The sequence below is a fragment of the Ochotona princeps genome, chromosome 13, assembly GCF_030435755.1.
Source record: "Ochotona princeps isolate mOchPri1 chromosome 13, mOchPri1.hap1, whole genome shotgun sequence".
Classification (NCBI taxonomy): Eukaryota; Metazoa; Chordata; class Mammalia; order Lagomorpha; family Ochotonidae; genus Ochotona; species Ochotona princeps.
In genome coordinates, this window is record NC_080844.1 from 65,952,470 (window position 1) to 65,971,927 (window position 19,458).

A 19,458-nucleotide genomic window follows, 5' to 3' on the forward strand; every position below is an offset into this window, starting at 1 on the left:
CACACACACACACAGTTCCGCAGTCATATTCCAAAGGCTGATGAATGATTAAGAGTTCACTTGAGCAAACTGCATGTCAGCGAGCTGGTAACCCCTCTGATGCTGGGCCCGAGGAAATCTGGCTCCTGCTTCCTCCCCCTGCCCGAGTCTAGCACCCAGGACATGATGGGCAGAAGCCGGACTTGGAGCTGAACGATTTGCCCATGAATTTGTAGTCACCAACCCTGGACTGCCTGCCCTGGCCTGGATTTCAGTGGAGGAAATGTGGTCCCTGTGTTTACTGACCACGAAACAGGACTTCTTAAATGCTGGCCTTTGACCCACATCTTGCTACCATCTATTTTTGCACATAAAGTTTTACTGGGATGTCTGTGGGTTGTCTGGGGCTGCCTGTAGAATGCAGTGGCAGAGTTGAATCCCTGGGATGCAGAACCCCTGAGGGCTGAATTCTTTGCTCTCTCTGGCTGTGTTCAAGGAGGCGGGCTGCCCTGCCACCAAGGCATTGACTCCACAGCTCCATCACACAGCCAGGTCCCTGTGAACGCGGATCCCTTCCTCTCGGATGCCTGTGTCTGCACCTGACCCTTCAGTGGCCATGGCTACTCTGTTTTAATGATGAAAGAGAGAAAACAAGCTGGACAAACATTGGCACAGAACCTAGCTCTGCATGTTACTGACCCAGTCCTTGTTCAAAAGCCCATGACTGTCTCCCTGTACTTGGTGGCCTTCCCTTGGCAGTCTTGTTTTTCCACTGTGACCTGAACTGGGAGAACTGGGCCTCATGCTTACCCCAAGCTCAGGAGGGCCAAATGGGGCCCTGACAGCCAGGTGCTGTCCTTGTGTGGCACAGCCAAGATCATGAGACAGATCATGGGACACCACAGATCCATGGGAGTCCTTGGATTTACTGCCACCCTGCATGCTGTTAGACTTTTTGAGTTGGCTTGTTATTTAGGATTTTCTTCTTTGAAATCATGTCTCATATTTGCTTTTCCTCAGTATGGGTCCCAATTTTGTAGAGAGTCATGGTTTCGTCTCATTCTATTAAGAGCCTAGCAGGGTGCAGATCCTGTGCCAACCACCTTAACCTACAAGTAGCACCTGCCCTTCTTGCTCTGGGCAGTGGCAGTCTGACCTTATGCTTGGTTTCCTTGAATAAATCTTCTTGGGCTGGCTTTATATCTTATCCTCGTAGCAGGGCATCACAGTGTTGTTACCCCCCGGTGACCACATCAAGATGTTGAAGATTGAGGGGTAGTAATAATGTCAGAGGCAAATGGGCAAATGGAGCTGTTTCCATGCCAGGTGATTTTGGGGCTGTCTGAGCAGAGCTGACAGTCTGTCCAGTGAGCAGGGACCACCTGGCAGCTCTGGGGTTCCCAAATCCCCTGCCCAAAGCCCCAGAGCTAATGAGTGGGAACTACCACTGTAGAACTCACTGGGTTTGAAAATCATGGCTATGCTTGCCTTCCGCAGCCACATCAGTAGCACTCTTAGATAGCCCGCCTGAATCTGAGACATGAATAATGCTAAGAAATAGGAAATAAGTGGAATCATTTTTGGGGACTCACGCAAGGCAGATCAAATGCCACCTGTGCAGCATACAGCAGTGATTTAGTGAGTTGTCCTAACATTTCACAGTGGACAGAAAGGCACGATTCTGAATGCTTTTTGCTCATCTATTTACTCGCTTAATGCATCCCAGTAGAATGTGCACAATAGGACAGGTCCCTTATCCACTATGCACACGATGCTGGTTATACTTAGCAGGCTCCGGGAGAGCTTTTTGAGGCTTCTGCCTCCCCTTTTAGAGGGAAGACAACATTGGAGCTCACAGAGGTGAAGGCACTTGCCTAAAATGAAGACTTCTGCTTATATTTTTAAAAATCTTGTTAGCAGGTGAGGTGAAAGAATACCTCTCTTAGGAAGAATCATCTGGAAGTGACTGCAGGTAGCCAGGGCCAATGACCGAAATTCCTACACAAAGCAAGAATTAATAGAGGGGCCAGCGCAGTGACATTGCAGGCTAGACCTCCACCTGTGATGCCAGCAACCCATGTGGGCACTGGTTCTAATCTGGCTGCTCCACTCTCATCCAGCTACCTGTTCATGGTTTGGGAAAGCAGCAGAGGCCCAAAACCTTGGGAACCTGCACTCACATGGGAGACCCAGAAGAAGCTCCTAATTCGCAGCTTTGGACAAGCCCAGTTCTAGCTGTTGTGGCCAGTTGGGGAGTGAAACAGCAGTTGGAAGATATCTCTCTCTGTCTCTCCCTTTCTTTCTCTCTGCAACTCAAGTGGAAAACAGATTTTTAATGCTTACATTAAAAAAAAAAAGTAAAAAGAACTAACGGGAAGAACTTCTGTGGTAAATTCAATCATGGAAGAAAGTCCCAGTAAGGAGATTACAGCTTCAATGCATCCAGTGTTCATGTGAGTGACCTATTGCTGCCAAAGATGCAGAGAGCACATGGCTTTCCAGCTCTGTCCTGATGCGGGACACGGGAGCTTCTTATGGCCTCTTGTGCCTGCCTGGATCGAGTCTGGAATCCCGGGAAGAAATCTGGGACAAGTTTTGAGACTGGAATTCATACTCAGGAGCCGTAAGTGTCCATATGCATTAGGAATCTTTGTTTTTCATGTGGTACCCAATAAATGTTCGGATTCTTAAGTTGTGATGCAATAACTCAGTCCATGTGTACGTGTGTAATTAGCAAGTCAGGATGAGCAGCGTTTCCATCCCCTTAAGCATCTGTCACTTCTTTGTGTTGGGAACCTTCTCGTTCTATATAAAGTGCATAATGCATTGTTCAAACACTGGAACCCATTCTACTATGTATCCCCATTTCTGTGTCTGGTCTCTAAGCTCACTCTCGTCCCTGTACTCCCTGGCTTCCCTGGGCACCAGAGACCACTACTTTTATGAAATCAGCATTTTTTCTTAGCTCTCACGTGTTTGTAGGAATATGTGGTGTTTGTCTTTCTGCACCTGGCTTACTTAGTTATTCAAGTCTTCCAGTTTCATAGTTGCTGCTGTAAATGCTAGGACTTTTCTGTGCTGAGAGTATCTAATCAGGACTCGGCGCTAATGCAGGTAGTCTGTAGAGATGCTCTCTTTGTGTCATTGGGGGTGATCGGCTTAGGGGCTTTAGAAACATCAAGAGGGTTTAATTTGACCATAACCACTATATAATAATCTACACAGAGTGCTTTTTCATAGGTTTCACTGTGAGTTGCAACTACAAGAACTGTTCCCATTGAGATCAAGAACATGAAGCTAGCCTTGTGCCTTCCCATGCTACAGCAGACGTCCTGGAGCCTGCCTCTCGGGACTGGGGTGCTCCAAGGGGCACAGTACTCAGGACTTTGTGAGGCCACTGAAGTTGGCTTCAGCATGGATATCAGAAGGGGTGATTGCCCTGTGCTGAGTCCATGGTTACAAGTTTCCTAACTGAGTTCACTCCCTGGGACTCTGTGCTGCACCCAGAGCCTGGGCACAGAGGTAACCCTGAACCACTGCCTACCCGCCCCCAGGCTGTATCCTCTCCGACAGGGGAAGGCGGGGAGGGGCTGAGGTTGAGCCAAACAAGTGACCATGGCATTGAGGTGTCCTTGCAGTTGTTGGTTGTGTAAGTCTAGATGTTCAGAAATGGGCTAAGAAGAAGGTTCTGGTAGCAGAGGTAATAGTTCATCAAAGTTGCCAGTGCTGAGCTGTCCTCTAACAGTGAACTTGTCCACTGTGAGCCGCAACTGAACTAGAGATTGATTGAAGGTGCCCATGCCCGTGCTTAGTAGTAGCCAGGCATCTCAGTGTGGTTTAAGGATGTTTAAGTTCTGCATCTTTGCTATCTTTTGTGTGTGGCTGGTGTAACTGAGGAAATGAGTTTCACTTGTAATGGTCATAATTCATTTGACCTTCCATGGCCACACTTAGTTCACAGCCACTGTACTGGACAGAGCAGTCCATGGCTTCCAGGTACAAGTGCCTGATGGAAGCCCATGTGTGGAGAATGTGGGAGTGCACTGCATGCAGACATGGGCAGGAGGTGTGTTCAAGATCCCCAGCTCCTGCATGGCTGGCTACAAGATCAACCCCACACCGTTAGTTAGAGTCAGTGCAGAATGAGACACGTGCCATGTTAGCGATTCACACCTCGCTCGCCATGCCATGAGCACACCCGCTGAAGGCTGGGCCTGTTCTCCAGCTTCCTGGTGAATAAACCAGGCAACAAGTAACAGCCCTTGCCCAAGTTGTCAGAGCCAACATTTCTACCTAGAACATTGTTCTAAACCCAACACTGCTGGCCAGGCAGGGCTCAGAGAACTGAGGAGCTCTTATTTCAAACAGTTTCCATATTTGGCCCAGTGGGGTAGGGAAAAGCTTGTGTATTTGGTGTGGTCCCCTTTGCTGGGGTGTGGGTGGGTGTTCGGATTGTTGGGTTTCTGTCGGCTGCTTGCTCCCATGAGTGTCTGCATGCACATTTGAGATATCCAATTTGGGGACCATGTCCCAAGCCAGGATGTTGCTGTTTTTTCCCCTCTGCCATCTGGGTTGTAAAAACCGCCATATCAGAGTCAGTGATTGGGACAGTTTGGGCTTTTATGTCTTCTGTGGGAATGTGGTCTGTGGATGAGCAAGTCCCTAATATGCCCTCCCCCGACACCTAGATGAACGCGCAGAGTACACATGGTTGAGATGGGATGACAATGAGGATGTAAGCAGAGATGGAACAGGGCCTTCGGAAAGCCCTGTGTGGCGTTAGATCAGCTGCTCATCTGCTGGTAGATTATTCTGCTCTTGGCCAGCAGCTTGTACTGCTTAACATCACTGACCTCCAACTCTCCATGCCAATCTGACGTGGGGGCAAGGTGAGGATTAACTGCTGATGTGGTCTGACTTCATGGGCAGGACCTGCATAAGGCACCTTGCTCCAGCAGTTGGCCCTTTCGCCTGCCCTCCTGCTTTGGTATGGAGAGGCTGCTGTTAGCAGTAAGTAGACGCTATTTAGACCCCATCCTCAGCCCTGCCCTCCTGGGATGGCACTTGGTGTCCAGGGTGGCTTGCTTTCCTTCATGCTGGCTGCCAGCTCACTTAGCCTGGGCCAATGATGCACAGAGGGAAGGGAGGGGGCACGGGTGGTCCTGGTGCAGACAGAACCTCCAGAACACAGGTTGGAGTGATGTAGACATTTCCCTGAGGGGAAGGGTATGCCTTAGCAGTCCTGGCGGGGTACTGCTGGCACTGGCATGGGCCAAGAGTGGCTCCGGCTGTTGATAGCAACCGAGCCCACTGCCTGACCCTTGAGGGCATTCTGGCCAGGAGGAGCTGTAGACCTAAGTTCCTTGCTTTAGATGATTTTTTCTAAAGTTTTCTGCTGCTGTAAACTTTCAAGTTCAAAGCATGGCCAAGTGCATTCAACTCATAGCACTGCTGTGCTGCACCAGCCAAGAACCTGGTGCCTGTTTCTCTTAGCCCAACAGGACATGCAGGGGGCGGGGTCTGGGGAAATACATCTACCTTGTAGTCATACACAGACTGGGCTTGTTTGCAGTTGGACATGGCTTCTTGAAGACCCAGGTAAGGAATGAGAAGGATACTACCTATTGGGTAAGATCATGCACAATTGTGAACATGCATTGCAATTGTTACATTAACATTCTGTATCATTAGCCGTCAGCACTGACTACCCAGTGCCAGCAGGAACATCTCTTTCTCTTCCCCGATGTGATTTCTAAGAGGCAAATAGGTTCTAATTTAGATGAGTTGCTTTGGACTGGCATGTGTATTATGCATGATCAATAGAAACACTTTTAGTCCTAGGAGATAACAAAGAGTGAGCCTTCAATTCATTCAAAATAAAGGTGTGGTTTGAATCCAAGATAGACGGATGCATGTGGACCAAACAGGTGCATCCTGCGGATGGGCTTGCCACAGCACTGCTGGCAGCAAGCCCAGCCTGGACTGCGGCTTGTGGGCTGCAGCACGCCCTGCAGGGATGAGGGGCATACCTACCCTTCCCGGTGGGCCTCTCCTTTTTCCAACTCCTGAATGACCCCCAAGAGCACTTTGATGGTTTCTTGGCTGGAGCTGATCAAGTTCTCCATCATGTGAAGTTGTGCTTTGAGGTCCACCACTTCCGTATGAGGCACGATTTGTTGGCATTCCTCGCCCGCAACTGCTGCTGAGACACTGGACTGCTTCTCAGGCCCTGGTTCACCACATCTTGGGGACAGGCACTGAGTTGGGGGCGAGCAGGTAGCAGCAGAGTCTGGGGGCGCCTGGAGCCCATTGAGATGGGGGGCTCTCCTTGGCTCCTCATCTGCAGGACACAGGGACCACTGACTGGCAGCGGCAGAGTCTGACCAGTCAGGCTCGGCTGCCGTGGCGCCCAGGGCGGGTGTGTACACAGTAGCCACCTCCGTTTTAAATAGCGTCCCATGGGCAGGCAGCGCTGGCTCTTGACCTGGAGACCCTGACGAGTTCTGGAGAGGGGCTTGGGGAGAGCTGAGCAAGTCTGGGCTCCTGCAGGGCTCAGCACAGTTGACCGCAGGAGGCCGGTCCACCTCATCCATGTGATCGCTGGAGCGGAACACCAAGGCCGTGGTCTTGTGAATGTTCCCTGCACCAAAAGGGCGGGCCTCTCCCGTGGGCCCTGCCTCGTGGGTGTCAGCAAGGAACCCATTGTTCTGCGCTGGGAGACCCTTGAGGTTCCCTTTCTTGCGGTCCAGTGGGAAGGTCTGGTAGCACTTGCGGAGGTCTGGCGAAGTCTGCACACCTGTGCTCTTGGTGACATTGGGGATGGAGCGGCGCGCAGGGACCGTCATGTACTTCCGATGAGCTGAGCGGCAGGCTGAGGGCCTGGCTTCGCGCTTCTCGGAGGGCGGTGGCTGGCCCGCAGCCAGAGGCTGTGCGTCACGCTGCTCATTCTGCGCCTCGCAGATGTCCTTGAAGCGCACCTGCAGGGCCTTATTCCGCTTCTTGATCTGCCGGTTGGGGTCCAATGTGTACTTCATCTCCAGGGCCAGGCAGGCGGCCGGCTCCACTTCACTCTCAGGCGGCGGTGTGAGTGTGCATGTGCCGCTGTCCTTACTAACCATGGTTCCTGCATTAGCAAACAGCAACAGAGGAGTCAGTGGGACAGGGTCGAGTTGACCCAAGTAGGGCAGTCGAGCAGGGAGGCATTTGGCAGGCACCTGCCACGATCCACGTGGACCGGCTCCCTGGGGCCCTGGTAGTAACACGCACCTCCCTGTCGGACGGCCCACGCGGTTACACACAGCCCGAAGCCCACGCGGTTACACACAGCCCGAAGCCCACGCGGTTACACACAGCCCGAAGCCCGCCTCCCTTGCCTTGCCATTGCGCTTTGCACACTGCATATTCACACCCGTGCACCCCCACTTCACAGGCAGATGGCTTCCCACATGTAACTTCCTCAGTGTGGGTTTTTTACTATTTTTTGGTGATGACGCAATTAATCTATTACTGGAATCCAGGAGAGTTGCTGCTTTAAAAGATTTACTGAGGATTCTAGGCACCCGAGAGTGACTGAAATGGCTTGTGTTGGCCAGGCTGGCTTCCGAGGGCGCACTCCCTGCTAGAAGGCAGTGTGGGCTAACACAGCCACAGGTACAGCTTGGGTTTCCCTTCTTCCACAGAGGCACTCCAGCAAAATCTCTTTTCTGATTCCACGCAGCGTGGCATTTGAAAATACTTAGGAAAAAATAATATTCATGCTAGAATCAAGTTTTGTGTTGTGATCACAGCCTCTGAAAATGAAAACAATGGTGGTTGTTTCAGCACTTAAATCCTGAAAGAAAATAAAATCATGAGGCTTTTATGTTAATCATGCAGATTCATCCTGAATTATTAAATGCAGCTAAAAAGACGCAGGTGGCCAGCAGTTCCCCCGGGGAATACCAGGGGGATAGGATGCCTTCACTTTATTCAGCAGATTTGCAGCTGTTTAATCCACCCGGAAGAACTTTCTTAAGAGTTGAACCTAAAACAAGAGATTTCCGTTCAGTGTTTTGTTGGTGAATCAGATTGTACGAGAACACAGAAGGGAGGAAGCAGGGTGTGAAGGGCCCTGGCAGCTGGAACCAGGGGCCCAGAGGGGCAGGGCACAATTGCCCACAGCCAGAGTGGCACCAAAACAGGCTCAGGCCTCAGTGTCCGGCACAGCTGCTGGGAGACGTCAAGCACCCAAGAAGCCAGCCATGCCGCACAGCAGAACTTTCTGGAAAGGTCACAAGAATGGGGGCACTCGTGTTGTGGTGGTCGTGCATGAGCCAGAGGCTCTGCTAAGCCTGTGTGCAAAAGACTTTCCTTTGAGCAAGCCCCTGGAAGTCAGTTCCACGCCTCTCAGTTCAGAGGTTGTGCTGTGCGCACACTGACACAGCAAGCAGGAAGCAGGCGTAAGGGCTGACTCTTGACCTCGTCCTTCCCTGCATGCAGATGAACCCTGCCTTCGTCCTCAGCGCAGCAGGCCACACACGCTGCTTCTGGGAAGGGGAGATAAAATTGCCTAGCTTCTGTACAGGCGGCTGCAGGACAGGCCTGCTCCGCAGCCTGGGACTTCTCTCCATTGTCCTGTGTCTCAGGCCAGTGTGGTCCTGCCTCTTTGCTGCCCTGCAGTATTTCCTGAATGAAAAGTATTTGAGAAAAGTCTCGTTCCTCATACGTTATGCCACGAGCAACTACCTGCTAATCATGTTTGGGGTTGACAAACAATAATCGCATGCAGCATTTGCTGTAGATGAGACTAGGGTTTGTCAGCCGCAGCACTACTGATATTTGAGGGCAGCTGATTCCTTGCTGGAGGCGTGCTAGTGTGCAGCATGGAATGTCGAGCAGCCACCATCCTGGCTCCTACCCACCACAGGCGACGTAGCACTCCCCTCCCAGATGTCCTCACACTTGGCTGGCTGAACCTGCCGCTGGCTGAGCCCCCTGCATTGGCACTTTCATCCCTGGATCCTGAAACATACTGTAAGGCAATGCTTGCCGGCGAGGCAGAAGGAGGTGTTAGGTCCCCTTTTTTTTTTTTTTTTTTTTTTTTTTACAAACCACAGCAAATTTATTACCCAGTATCCAGTGCCACATCATAGCACCACCCGGAGTCCTCACCGGCCGCCCCCACCCCAAGCTGACCCCAAGGGATGTTAGGCGACCTGAGTAAGGTGAACAGCCGCCTGGCCAGCTTTGGCGAAGGAAAGTGGCAGACTGACTCAGCTGGACAGGGCTGCCTGATTTGGTGTGGGGTGGGTGTCTTGCTAAGGTGAGAACAGGGATGTTTTATAGATGCCCACCCCAACAGGTTAAAAAGCTGCACACAAAGGAACTAGGTGTGGAGGGAGCAGGGGGAAGCGATGGGGACACGGTAACAAAATTAAATCTTAACCCTCACTCTTCTCTCGTATTCATTCTTTAACTGCCTTTGTTGTCCACGTATGTCAGGATGTATTGTGCCAGCACTCTGGAAGACCTTCACACTGGGGAAAATTTGAAAGAGAGAGCATTTTTACAAAAAGCAATTTACTAGTAATTTTTCAGCCTTTTCCCTGCCACTACTGAAAAATGTGTGTCTGAATAAGTTTGTCCTCCAATGCTATTCATCATCACGATTGGCCAAGAACTGCACTGAAATAATTTCCTTACATCAGGCTGCTGGTTTGGAAAGATATTCCGAGTCTTGGTCCCAGCCTTCCAACTAATAAAACAAATCACAGGAATTAATTGCTGGTGGCAAAATCATTATCCTAAAGAATTCTGAGCTCCTCTGTTTTTCAGAGTTGCTAAGTATATAAAAATCATTTCCTTCTTAGCAAAAATGATGATAGCACTTAGGACTTTTAATCAGTTTAGCTTCTTGTTTGTTGAGGAAGCAGGGACAGAGTCGTCTTGACGCTACCAAGGCAGAAGACATCACAGGATGTTTGCAGTTGATTTATTTTGGCTTTCGATAAGGTTGAGAGTTCTTTTTGATGGCTAGATAATACAGCCTAAGGCTTCAAAGTGGAATTTTCCTGGACATTAAGAATTACGAAAGTGGACATGTCTTTCCAGGGTGTTCATTTATAGTATATCAGGGCATCAAGCTCATAGTGAAGAAAATGATTTTGTCATGGAAGTAAATGGGCATTCTACAGAAGGCTATCAGGGGACTGGTGGCGCCTCCTCACACACAGCCAATCCCTCCCTCCTTCGGCAAAGGCACAGACATGTCCCAGGATCAGTTGCCATGCGGCCCATGTGCTGTGCCTGTCTGCGTCCTACCAATCTCAGCTGCCCCCTGCACTGCTGTTTGCTCCCTTCTTCCTCCTGAGAGTCTTCCAGTGGAGGCACCATTGTCATCCTAAGCCAGCAGCCCGTGCAGGCAAGCCTGTAGCCCAAAGGGGCCATGACAAGCTTCCCCAAAGCATCAGAGGATGGAAGGAACTCATCCACACGCGCCCGTGGGCCCATTCACGTGATGTGTCTGGGGGCAGGTCCGTGAGCAGCGTGTCAGGGAGACAGGCAGCAGGATGTGACACGGCCCTGCAGGTGGACGGCGGGAGGGTTGCCTTGGCTGCTGCACAGTGCTCAGTGGCCTGCGTGGCAATGGTTGGCTGTGCTGACACCTCCAAGACCCATACGCTCTGGCCCCTGGACTTCTATTTCGCCTCTAAAGCAGCAATTGTTTATTTTTCCAAAGAAAACTGTTTCTTGGAATTCACTGGATGGTGCTGTGTTGGAAGAAAATGGCCAGTCATGGTTATGCCTGTCTGGCTGAGGGGGAGCTGTAAGTCCAGGCGCTGTTCAGAATATAAATGTCTTAATTACCGCAACTTCATAATCAAAGGCGAGTTGTAAATACATAAGCCTTGTATTCTTAGATTAGTGAGGTTGCATCATTTCTGCTTGTTATTTTAAATGAACAGCTTATAACGGAGTGTTCATTCCAACTCCAAGGAGCTCAAAACTCAAGCAACGAAATGCCTAATGACACGGCCGTGTTCCGACTGCATCAGTGTCCTCCTTCATTGTGGCGGCGCACACGGTCACCGAGGAGCCCAGCTAGCGTCATGGAGAAGCATGCAGTCCGGCCGTCACTCCAGGGCAGCAAGGCAGGGCATCTGAGGAGGTTCATTCGTCCTGTGGTTCCCAATTCTCAGGCTGGAGAGGTGGATAGTGACAGGAGATGTTGTTGCGTTGTTTTACCACTTATAAAAGCTCAGAGCAGAGGCAGCCCCCACCGCGGCCAGGCTTCTGGCAAGTGTAAACTCTGACATCCGAGTGAGTAAAGCGTGGGGTCATCAGGAATGATGAGCTCTGGGTACAAGGAAGCCCCCAAAGGTCACCTGTTACTGTTTTCAGGAAGCTTTGATTATGGAGTGAAAGGAACTATCACTCTGTGTGTGTGTCTCTACGCACGGATAGGTCTGCGTCTGCCTGTGGACTTGAGTACACACATGCGTGCAGATGGGAAGAGAGTGAGAGCTGTGAGCAGATCGTGCCACTGCTAGAAAGAACATGGAATCCCATTTCAGTGCAGAGGCATCAGATTTGACCTACTATTCACATTTACACATGCACTGCAAAAGCTTTGTGGGAAATGAATTAAAAAATAAATTTATTTTGGCACCAAAATAAAATATACGTCTATAAGAGACCTTCAGCGCTGCATAAGAAAGGCATATTAGGAAAACCTGTGTGAGGATTTCAAGCCTTTTGCCCCAAAATAAACTCACGTTTTAATTCCATTTCTCACAGCCTGTTCCAGGTGCACTGGGGGAGTCTGCAGGATTGGCCACGTGAGGCTCTCTGCTGGGTTCTGCCCACCCATTCTGACTGAGGGGCTCCTGGGCGGCTGTGTGATGTGCTATCAAGTGCCACTGGGGCCCAGGAAAGAGGGCAGTGTTGCCAAGCCCTCTGCCCTCAGGGTGCACCCATCACTTTATGAAGCCACAAAACCCAACATACAAGCTGATGAGTGTGGGAAAGGAATTACTGGTGTTTCTTGTGTGGTTCCCCCGCCCTGTGGGACACCTTGGAGGCAGAGACGCTGGCTGGGATTCAAGATTAACTGGGTCAGCATTTTCTTCCCTGTGCCTGGGGAGTGCCTGAGCATGCAGCCACTTGGAGTGGGGAGCTGTGACAGCGGGTGGCCCTTCAGGCAAGTGCCCAGCTCCCCTGGGCAAAGAGCAGCACAGCACACTCTCCAGAGTGTGGTGAAAGAGTTAACTTAGAGACCAATTTTATGGGCACCCACTGAATCTTCAAAAATTCAAGTCCTTCTTTCCTTGGGGCAGCACTGCCTGCTGCAGAGTCAGGGCTGTGCCTGAGTTTAGATCCATTATCCAGTTTAATTTCCCATAATATACCACAGTGATATTTTCCCCAACATTTGTTCTACTCTCCGGAGGTCACTGATGAAGAGGACTTACAGGGACCTAAATGAAGCCAGCATCGCTTCTGGGATGGAGCAGTGCCCAGCACTACTCCCTGCAGAGCGAGCTGGGCAGTCATGCCCACCCATGGGCTGGTGAGACCTCAGTCATTACTGGCCTGCAGTCCAGAAGGGGGCATTCAGCGAGCATGAGGGCATTCTCTAAGGTGCAGTTCCAGCCAGCTCCCTCTATGACTTCAGAGAACATATTTAACCCCTAAAAGCCCGAGGACCAGGGACCTGAGCCATGTCATGCCATTCAGCTCATGTCAACCCCGTGCTAACGAGTGGGACCAGGGAGACGGAGCCTCTGCCACCTGGGGGGGTGCTCTGCGTTTAGGAGGACCAGGAAAGGCTGCTGCTGCAGGCATGGACACCCCGTCTTCCTCTTTCACCATTGACTTTGTTCTTTGATTTCCAGCTTATACTGATGTTAACCTTTGCTCATTCTCTGTCCAAACAGAATCTAAATTAGTGGAAGTGAATTAGCAAATTTTGTGATGTTGGGGAAGATCAAGTGGAAAAAAACTGTCTCCTCCAAGCCAGACATGATAACTGCATGCAAACCGAGCTGTCTCCTGTGGGGAGCTCTGCTCAGCATCGGAGGCATGAGGCATTCAGGAACCCTGGTCCCAACACTTCACCCAGACCATCTGTAAGCTGCAGTTAAGGAGGCTACTGGTGCTGAGCTCACGAATGCATTGAGATGGCCCTAGAAAACGTCCCTCTGCCTGTGTTCCTGGTTGATTCCAGGTGGCCAGGTCACAGTGGGCTGCGTCTGGAGTTCCCCAAAGATCGCCGTTGGTAGCAGTCAGCGGGACACAGCTTTGGGGGATGTGAAGGGAATCCCGCCCCCTGCAAACACATGGATACAAAATTGGAAAGGACTTGCACAGTTTTGTGTCTTTTTTCTTAGCTTGCTGAATCCCTATTTCTTTTTACTAAATGGCTTGTTTTCAGTCCTGATATATCTGAAAATAAAATTGGGACATTGAGCCCCACTACCACCCCCCCCCAAAAAAATGACTTATGTCAAAGGAATATGTTTCTCTTGGTGCTTTTTGGTTTTCTCTTAGGATGCCCTCTTACAACAGCCAGGGCAGGATGTGAGCTTGCAGGGAACCATTCAATACAGCTGAAATCATTTAGAGTTGAAGATGCAATCTGTCTCTGGCAGGGCCGCAGGAATGCACATCCAGTACCATCCGAAAGATTCCCATCATTGCGCACCTCTGGCTTGGCCAGCCCTCACTTCAGCTTCACTGTGGTCTTGGGTTCATGGCAGAGGCAGTGAAGCCCAGACAAAAGGAGACAGTGAACGCTTGGGATCAACTTCTGCTCGTGGTTATCGGCTGACAGCAAGGCATGGAAGAGAACCGGGGGCTGTGCTCGGAGGCCGTGTACACAGCACGTACGGCAGAGGAGAGTCCATGTCGGTGACCTTTCCAGCCTTCGTGCGTTCTCTTGGCCTTAGCTGTTGTGGAAAAACTGTCTTGGTTTGACTTTTTGCCTCTTCTGGTTCAGAAATGCTGCCAAGCTTGTTTAATCTAGAGTGACTGAGCGCAGCCAAGGCTTAAAATGAAGAGGCTTTTGTTTCCTTCCACTGAGGCTGTTGGGCCATGAGGGGGACCTCCATGGTGACCTCCTTGAAGAGTGGTGTTGGCAGTTCTGCCAAGCCACAGGGCAGCTGTGTTAACGCCTCGGGATACAGAAGCTGAGGGAATATTCCAAGATGACTGATGTCTGTTCACTTCCAGGGTGCATGGGGCACTGAGTTAACACAGAATGTCACCATCAGGTGTGGGGACAGGACAAACGATCTGCTTGGGATGCACTTGCGAGGGTGACCTCCAGGTAGCCAGCGTATGTCATTCCCCCAAACAAAGCCCATCGCTGATCATCTTGCTGTGATTTTTCTAGTCTACAAGGCCAGTTCTTTGATCTTTCCTTGACCAGTACCTACTGTGATCTGCAGTCTCCCTGCGTGATCCAGAAGCGTGAAGCCACTTCCTTGCCTCCTGTGGCTTCATCCTGCTCTCTCCCAGGTTTTCTCTCTTGTGCATGAGAAGCACAGCGGAAATCTCTGGGAACCTGGAGAAGCCCATTGGAGACAGGCTGCTGGCCTGGCAGCTGGGGATGTGCTGACTGGTCCGAGCACATGCCATGCTGGAGCTTGGAGCAGAAGGCAGCCCCTGGCGAAGGTGGGGCTACATTTGTTGGCCTGGGGTCAAGAGACGTGGACTCTTGTCTCCGCAGTTGTATTTTGTGGGTTATGCTGCTGCTTCGCCTGGTCCATTCCCTAGTTTAATCCCCCACATCCACTCCTCATCATGCCCCATTGATTTTTGCTTTTCTTCCCTGATGCTTCTATTGATCTATCTTCCTTCCCACTCACAGTCTTCTCCCCAAACTTAGCTTTGTTATCTCACCTAGTCCTCCACCCTGGATGCCCTGCAGGTCCTGACAGCCCAAGCTTCTAGGGCACACATCTCCTCTGTCTGGTAACACTTGCTAAAACAGAAGGTTTCCATCATTTGGCCCACTCTGACTATTCCTCAAGAGTTCTCCTAGCTTCTATGATGTCGTCTGGACCTGTGTCTTTTCCTGCACTGACTTTAGAGTACTCCATGGCCTGTCTCTGCTGCTGCTCTCCAGGACCCTGCAATGACTCTGACGATGGCCTTGATCTGTCCTTGCCGTCTCCAGTTTCTCCAATCCTCACAGACCTCCTCTGTATTCCTGGTGCACCTGTACGTCTCTGTGACCCCCAGGTCACTCCTAATAATGGGTACACAGGAAAAGGAGACACAATGGGGTTACAGCAAAAGAATGAAGGCCACCAGCCCCCTGTGCGGGGATCACTGTAAGGTGGAGGAGGACATGGGAGGTAGGGGCAGCCTTCACCTGGGAGACAGACAGGAGCAGCTCTGAAGATGCAGCAGTTGGTCTGCTGTCAGCCTATTTGTCTTCTTTAGCCCATGTAGCAATTTTTAAAAGTGTATTTATTTAAAGACAGAGGTAGAGATCTATGGCGTGGCCAGCTAAAGCCAAGAGCCAGGAACTCCCTGTGTTGTGTGTGGAGTGACAGGGACACCACCATGTTATCCGTCGTCACCTCCTGCCACTCAGGGTGCACAGCAGTGAGAAGCTGGAATCTGAGCAGAGCCAGGACTGGATCCCAAGCGCTGTCGCGGGGAATGCAGGTGTCCCGACCTGCCACAGCTATCTCACAGTGAGGGTCCCGTGGACTCTCCTCCTGTGTCCACTCACCCTCAACACCTGCTGATCGGGTAAGGGTCTGGTGTGGAGACACAGTAGCATCCCTATCAGTGAGGCCTTGCCTACAATATGAACAGAAAGGCTTCGTGTCTGTGTATGCGTTATTGGCATCTGGAGAGTCTGTGCTGTTTTCAGAGAATACGGCTCTTTTCTGAAACCTGGGTGGGAACAACATGAGTGGAGAACAGCAGGGATAGTTTTATTAGTTTTAAGTAAAACCAAACGCAGATATTTCATCTGTGCCTTGGCATATCTGTCTTGAGTTTGATCAATTTTTGTGTGCTTATGGAAGAGAAAGATGGCACACACATTCACAAAAAAATGAGAAGAAGGTGCAGGAATGGTATGCGATTTGAATTTAATCATGAAGTCCTTCAGGGTCCTCGCTGCGTATTTGCTGTAGAAAATGCGATTGCTAGGAATTATCAGTAGGTTTGTTGCACTGTCCAACTTTCTTCTTGCAAGTAGGATGTAGTCATGGCAAACTCAGAATTCAAATCAGAAATCTCAAAAGCTGTGGAATCACAAAACCATCCTAGAGCATGGCATTTTTCTTAGTCTCGGCCTTCAGATCTGCTACAAAGGATTTGTCAGGGACCCCACAGAGGGAAAGGCCCAACAGGGCAGAGTCAGGTCCTGGTGCTGAAGAGGGGCAGAAAAGCTGGGCTGGAAGAACATAAAACCATCCTCAGTTGGTAAAACCCATACTTAGAGCCATAATAGCCAGTGCTGTTGGGCGTAAAGATGAATACTGAGAGGAAAAGAGGGGGTGCTGGGAAAAACAGAGATGAGTGGGGTTCAACAAATCTTAGAGAAATATAGGTGGACAGTTGGACACAGAAGAACTCAAATGGACCAGACACACATACATTGGATGGACAGACATGCGAACCTACACAGAGAAACCTGGGTTGACAAAACGTGCATACAGACACAGAAAAACTGGGTAAGCAGAAGGACAAACACATGTAGAGAAAACAAATGTGGGCAGATGGAGACACATATTTTAGAAAAAGGACAATGAGAGCAGTGCGTGAGCTGGGGGTTCATGAACAGGACTCCGCAAAGTCGCCGGCAGTGGGGCTGCTCCACGAAGGCATTCGCTGCAGATTTCTAACCCTAAAGAAACTTGGCCAAAGGAAACCATTAGTCTCGTCCAAGCGTCGGAGCCCTTGTTTTGTGTGATTGAAGCGTTGGAGGACTGAGGCCTGGGTGTTGAGGAAATGGAAGCTCTTAGCATTTTTCTGTATGTTTGTAAAGTAAGAGCACTTTGTTCTGTAGGAGGGTGGGGAGCAGGAGCCTGGGCATCTCCACAGGACTCCGTCCTCAGCCTCTGTGCAGACGTCAGTCCACGAACAAACCATGAGAAAGATCAAGGAGGAGAACAGACTGATGCACGTCCCAGTGCAGGTGACTCGGTCCCATGGGATGGAGATTGGATCAACCGCTGGCCTGCATGCTTTGTCACATTTGCTTCTATGCCCTGCTGTCTCTCTCGAGTGCAATGTGCAGTGCATACCAGGTGCCTGGAAGGATTCACTGAGTGGTAGGGTGACTGCATGAGTGTCTCACGTCTCATGGGAGTGCTGACGTCTTCCATGTCTCGTGGTGGGACACTAGACCTCAGCCAGGTGAGAGGACCTCCCCAGCAGGGCCTTGGCCCCGGCCAGCAGGCTGTGATGTCCTGGTTGGCTCAACATGGTTTGTGTTTCACAAGTCAAGGAGGATTCTTGGCTGCCAGAAGGACGGACTGCCATGATTTCATGCAGATCTTGGGTGGATATTTTGCACAGTGGTCAAGATTTTGCTTGGGACACTTGCTTCCCATAATAGAATGGGTGTGAGTACTAACCACACTTCTGATTCCAGCTCCTGCTAATGTGTGCCTAAAGAACAGCACATAGTGGCTCAAGTATTTGTCTCTGCTACCCACATGGGAAACCCCAATTTTGTTCTAGACCCTTGGCTGCAGTCTAGCCAGAGCCAGCTGTTGTGGGCGTTTTGAGAATAAAACCACTGCATGGGAGATGACTCATATTTCTCTTTCTCCATACCCCTCCCCGTTTCTCAAATGAAAGAAAAAGTTTAAGATGCAGGTCTTTGACAATGTGGACTGATTTTGCAGAGGTAGGAAGAGGGCGTCTGCACACGGCTTTGTCATGGATGTTGACTTCCTGTTGTATGTGTCTATGTATGTATGTATGTATGTTTCTAGGTGGAAATGCAGAATATAGAATTCCATTCCTTTCTAGACTTTCCACAAGTAGGGGCAGGTCTTATCCACCATGGTTCTGGGGATGCAGATCAGGCTAATACGTGGCCATCAGTGACTGAGCAGGGGTACTAAGGTTATTAGCATTCTCACATTTGTCGATTGATGCTCTGTGGCTGCCCTGCCTGCAGTGCTTAAGGACTGCACGTTAGAGACCAACGGTTTCATTCTGAGTTCTAGCCCTTGAGCCAGTGAGCCCAGAATCCTGAAGAAGGGATGCAGTTCAGGACAGTAAGACGATGGTAAGATGAAGTGCTTGTTCTGGTACTCCTCCTAGGGTAGGCAGTGAGTGGCGCTCTGAGTCGCAGCATGTTGTTCTCAAATGCTCTCTGAAGGAGAAGTGACTATTTGTGCACATGGGGAAATGTAGACTCCAGTAGTCCAGTCCTTGTCCACGGTCCCAGCTCTTCTCTGGCAGCTCCAGGAGTGCAGCTGAGGACAGGCTGGCCCAGGGCCTGAGCTCGGGCCACCCCCTGCCTCTCTCTGCACAGTGAGGAGGACTCCAGAGGTCAGGTCTCTGCAGCTCTCAGTATGTGGCCCTGGTGATACAGTGGCTGTTGACGGAACAACACACATGCAACCACGTTCTGCCTGTGGGGGACACTGGACGTGAGCAAAGCCATCTTGAGAACCAACCAGCAGGATTTCTGATCCTGGATGATGGCCCTAGGCATGGACTGCAGAGCAGGGCACCCCACTGGTCACTCTGCAGAATTTCAGTGACCACTGAGAATGAACAGGGGTTGTGGGGAGCCTGTCACCACTGACCCTCGGGGCCCGAACCTGCCTGGCCACGCTTCCATGGCTCCGATGTTACATTCATATGCCACACGTGGCTTCAGCCTGACTGAATTTTTTCCATGTTATTGGTGAACTGATAGGCAAACACAGAAGGGACCTGTATTGTGCTCTTATTTGGAGATAAATATAAACAAAAAGAGGAAAGCAAAACTGCTTTCGTAAAGGCTGGGCACTAACTGCGTGAAAATACGGAGAATAAACAATTGGGGAAACAGTCCTCCCCCAGCTCCTAAATGGCTCAAGAAGTCAAGTGAAAAACAGAACGTGACTGAGAAACACTGTTTTCAACCTTTGTTGAATTTCCCACCTCGACATTTATTTAAATCTACTTCTCACTGCTGCTCCCTGGGACACACAGGGACTCTTCCGGGCGCTGAAGCTCAGCCCCATCATTCCAGGGGCCGCAGCCTCAAGGGCAGCACCAACTGGACACCTGTCATTTGCTCCATGAGATTCAACAAGAAAAAAACAGAACAATCTGATGTACCACTCTGGTATTGATTTCTTTAAAAGAAGAATTGATAAATTGATGGGTCTGGCACACAGAGATCAATACAGCTGGTGTCAAGATGTCAAATTGAGATGTGAGGTCAGAGAGGGAGAGGGCGGGGTGTGGGGAAGGAGAGAGAGCTGTCTAGCTGGCCTAGCCAAATCCCCAGGATTTTCAGCAACCTCA

The 19,458-nt window shown here is 50.5% G+C and overlaps 2 protein-coding genes across 3 annotated transcripts in view; one reads left to right on the forward strand and one right to left on the reverse strand.

Moving 5' to 3' along the window:
- Positions 1-19,458, forward strand: part of DOCK1 (dedicator of cytokinesis 1) — a 402,417-nt gene that overhangs the window by 186,297 nt on the left and 196,662 nt on the right. The window lies entirely within an intron of this gene.
- Positions 1-19,458, reverse strand: part of INSYN2A (inhibitory synaptic factor 2A) — a 51,921-nt gene that overhangs the window by 26,057 nt on the left and 6,406 nt on the right. Inside the window, exon 2 of the mRNA XM_058671053.1 lies at positions 6,013-7,102. Within this exon, the coding sequence (XP_058527036.1) occupies positions 6,013-7,097 (1,085 nt within the window). The 5' untranslated portion in view covers positions 7,098-7,102. The remainder of the gene's footprint in view (positions 1-6,012; positions 7,103-19,458) is intronic.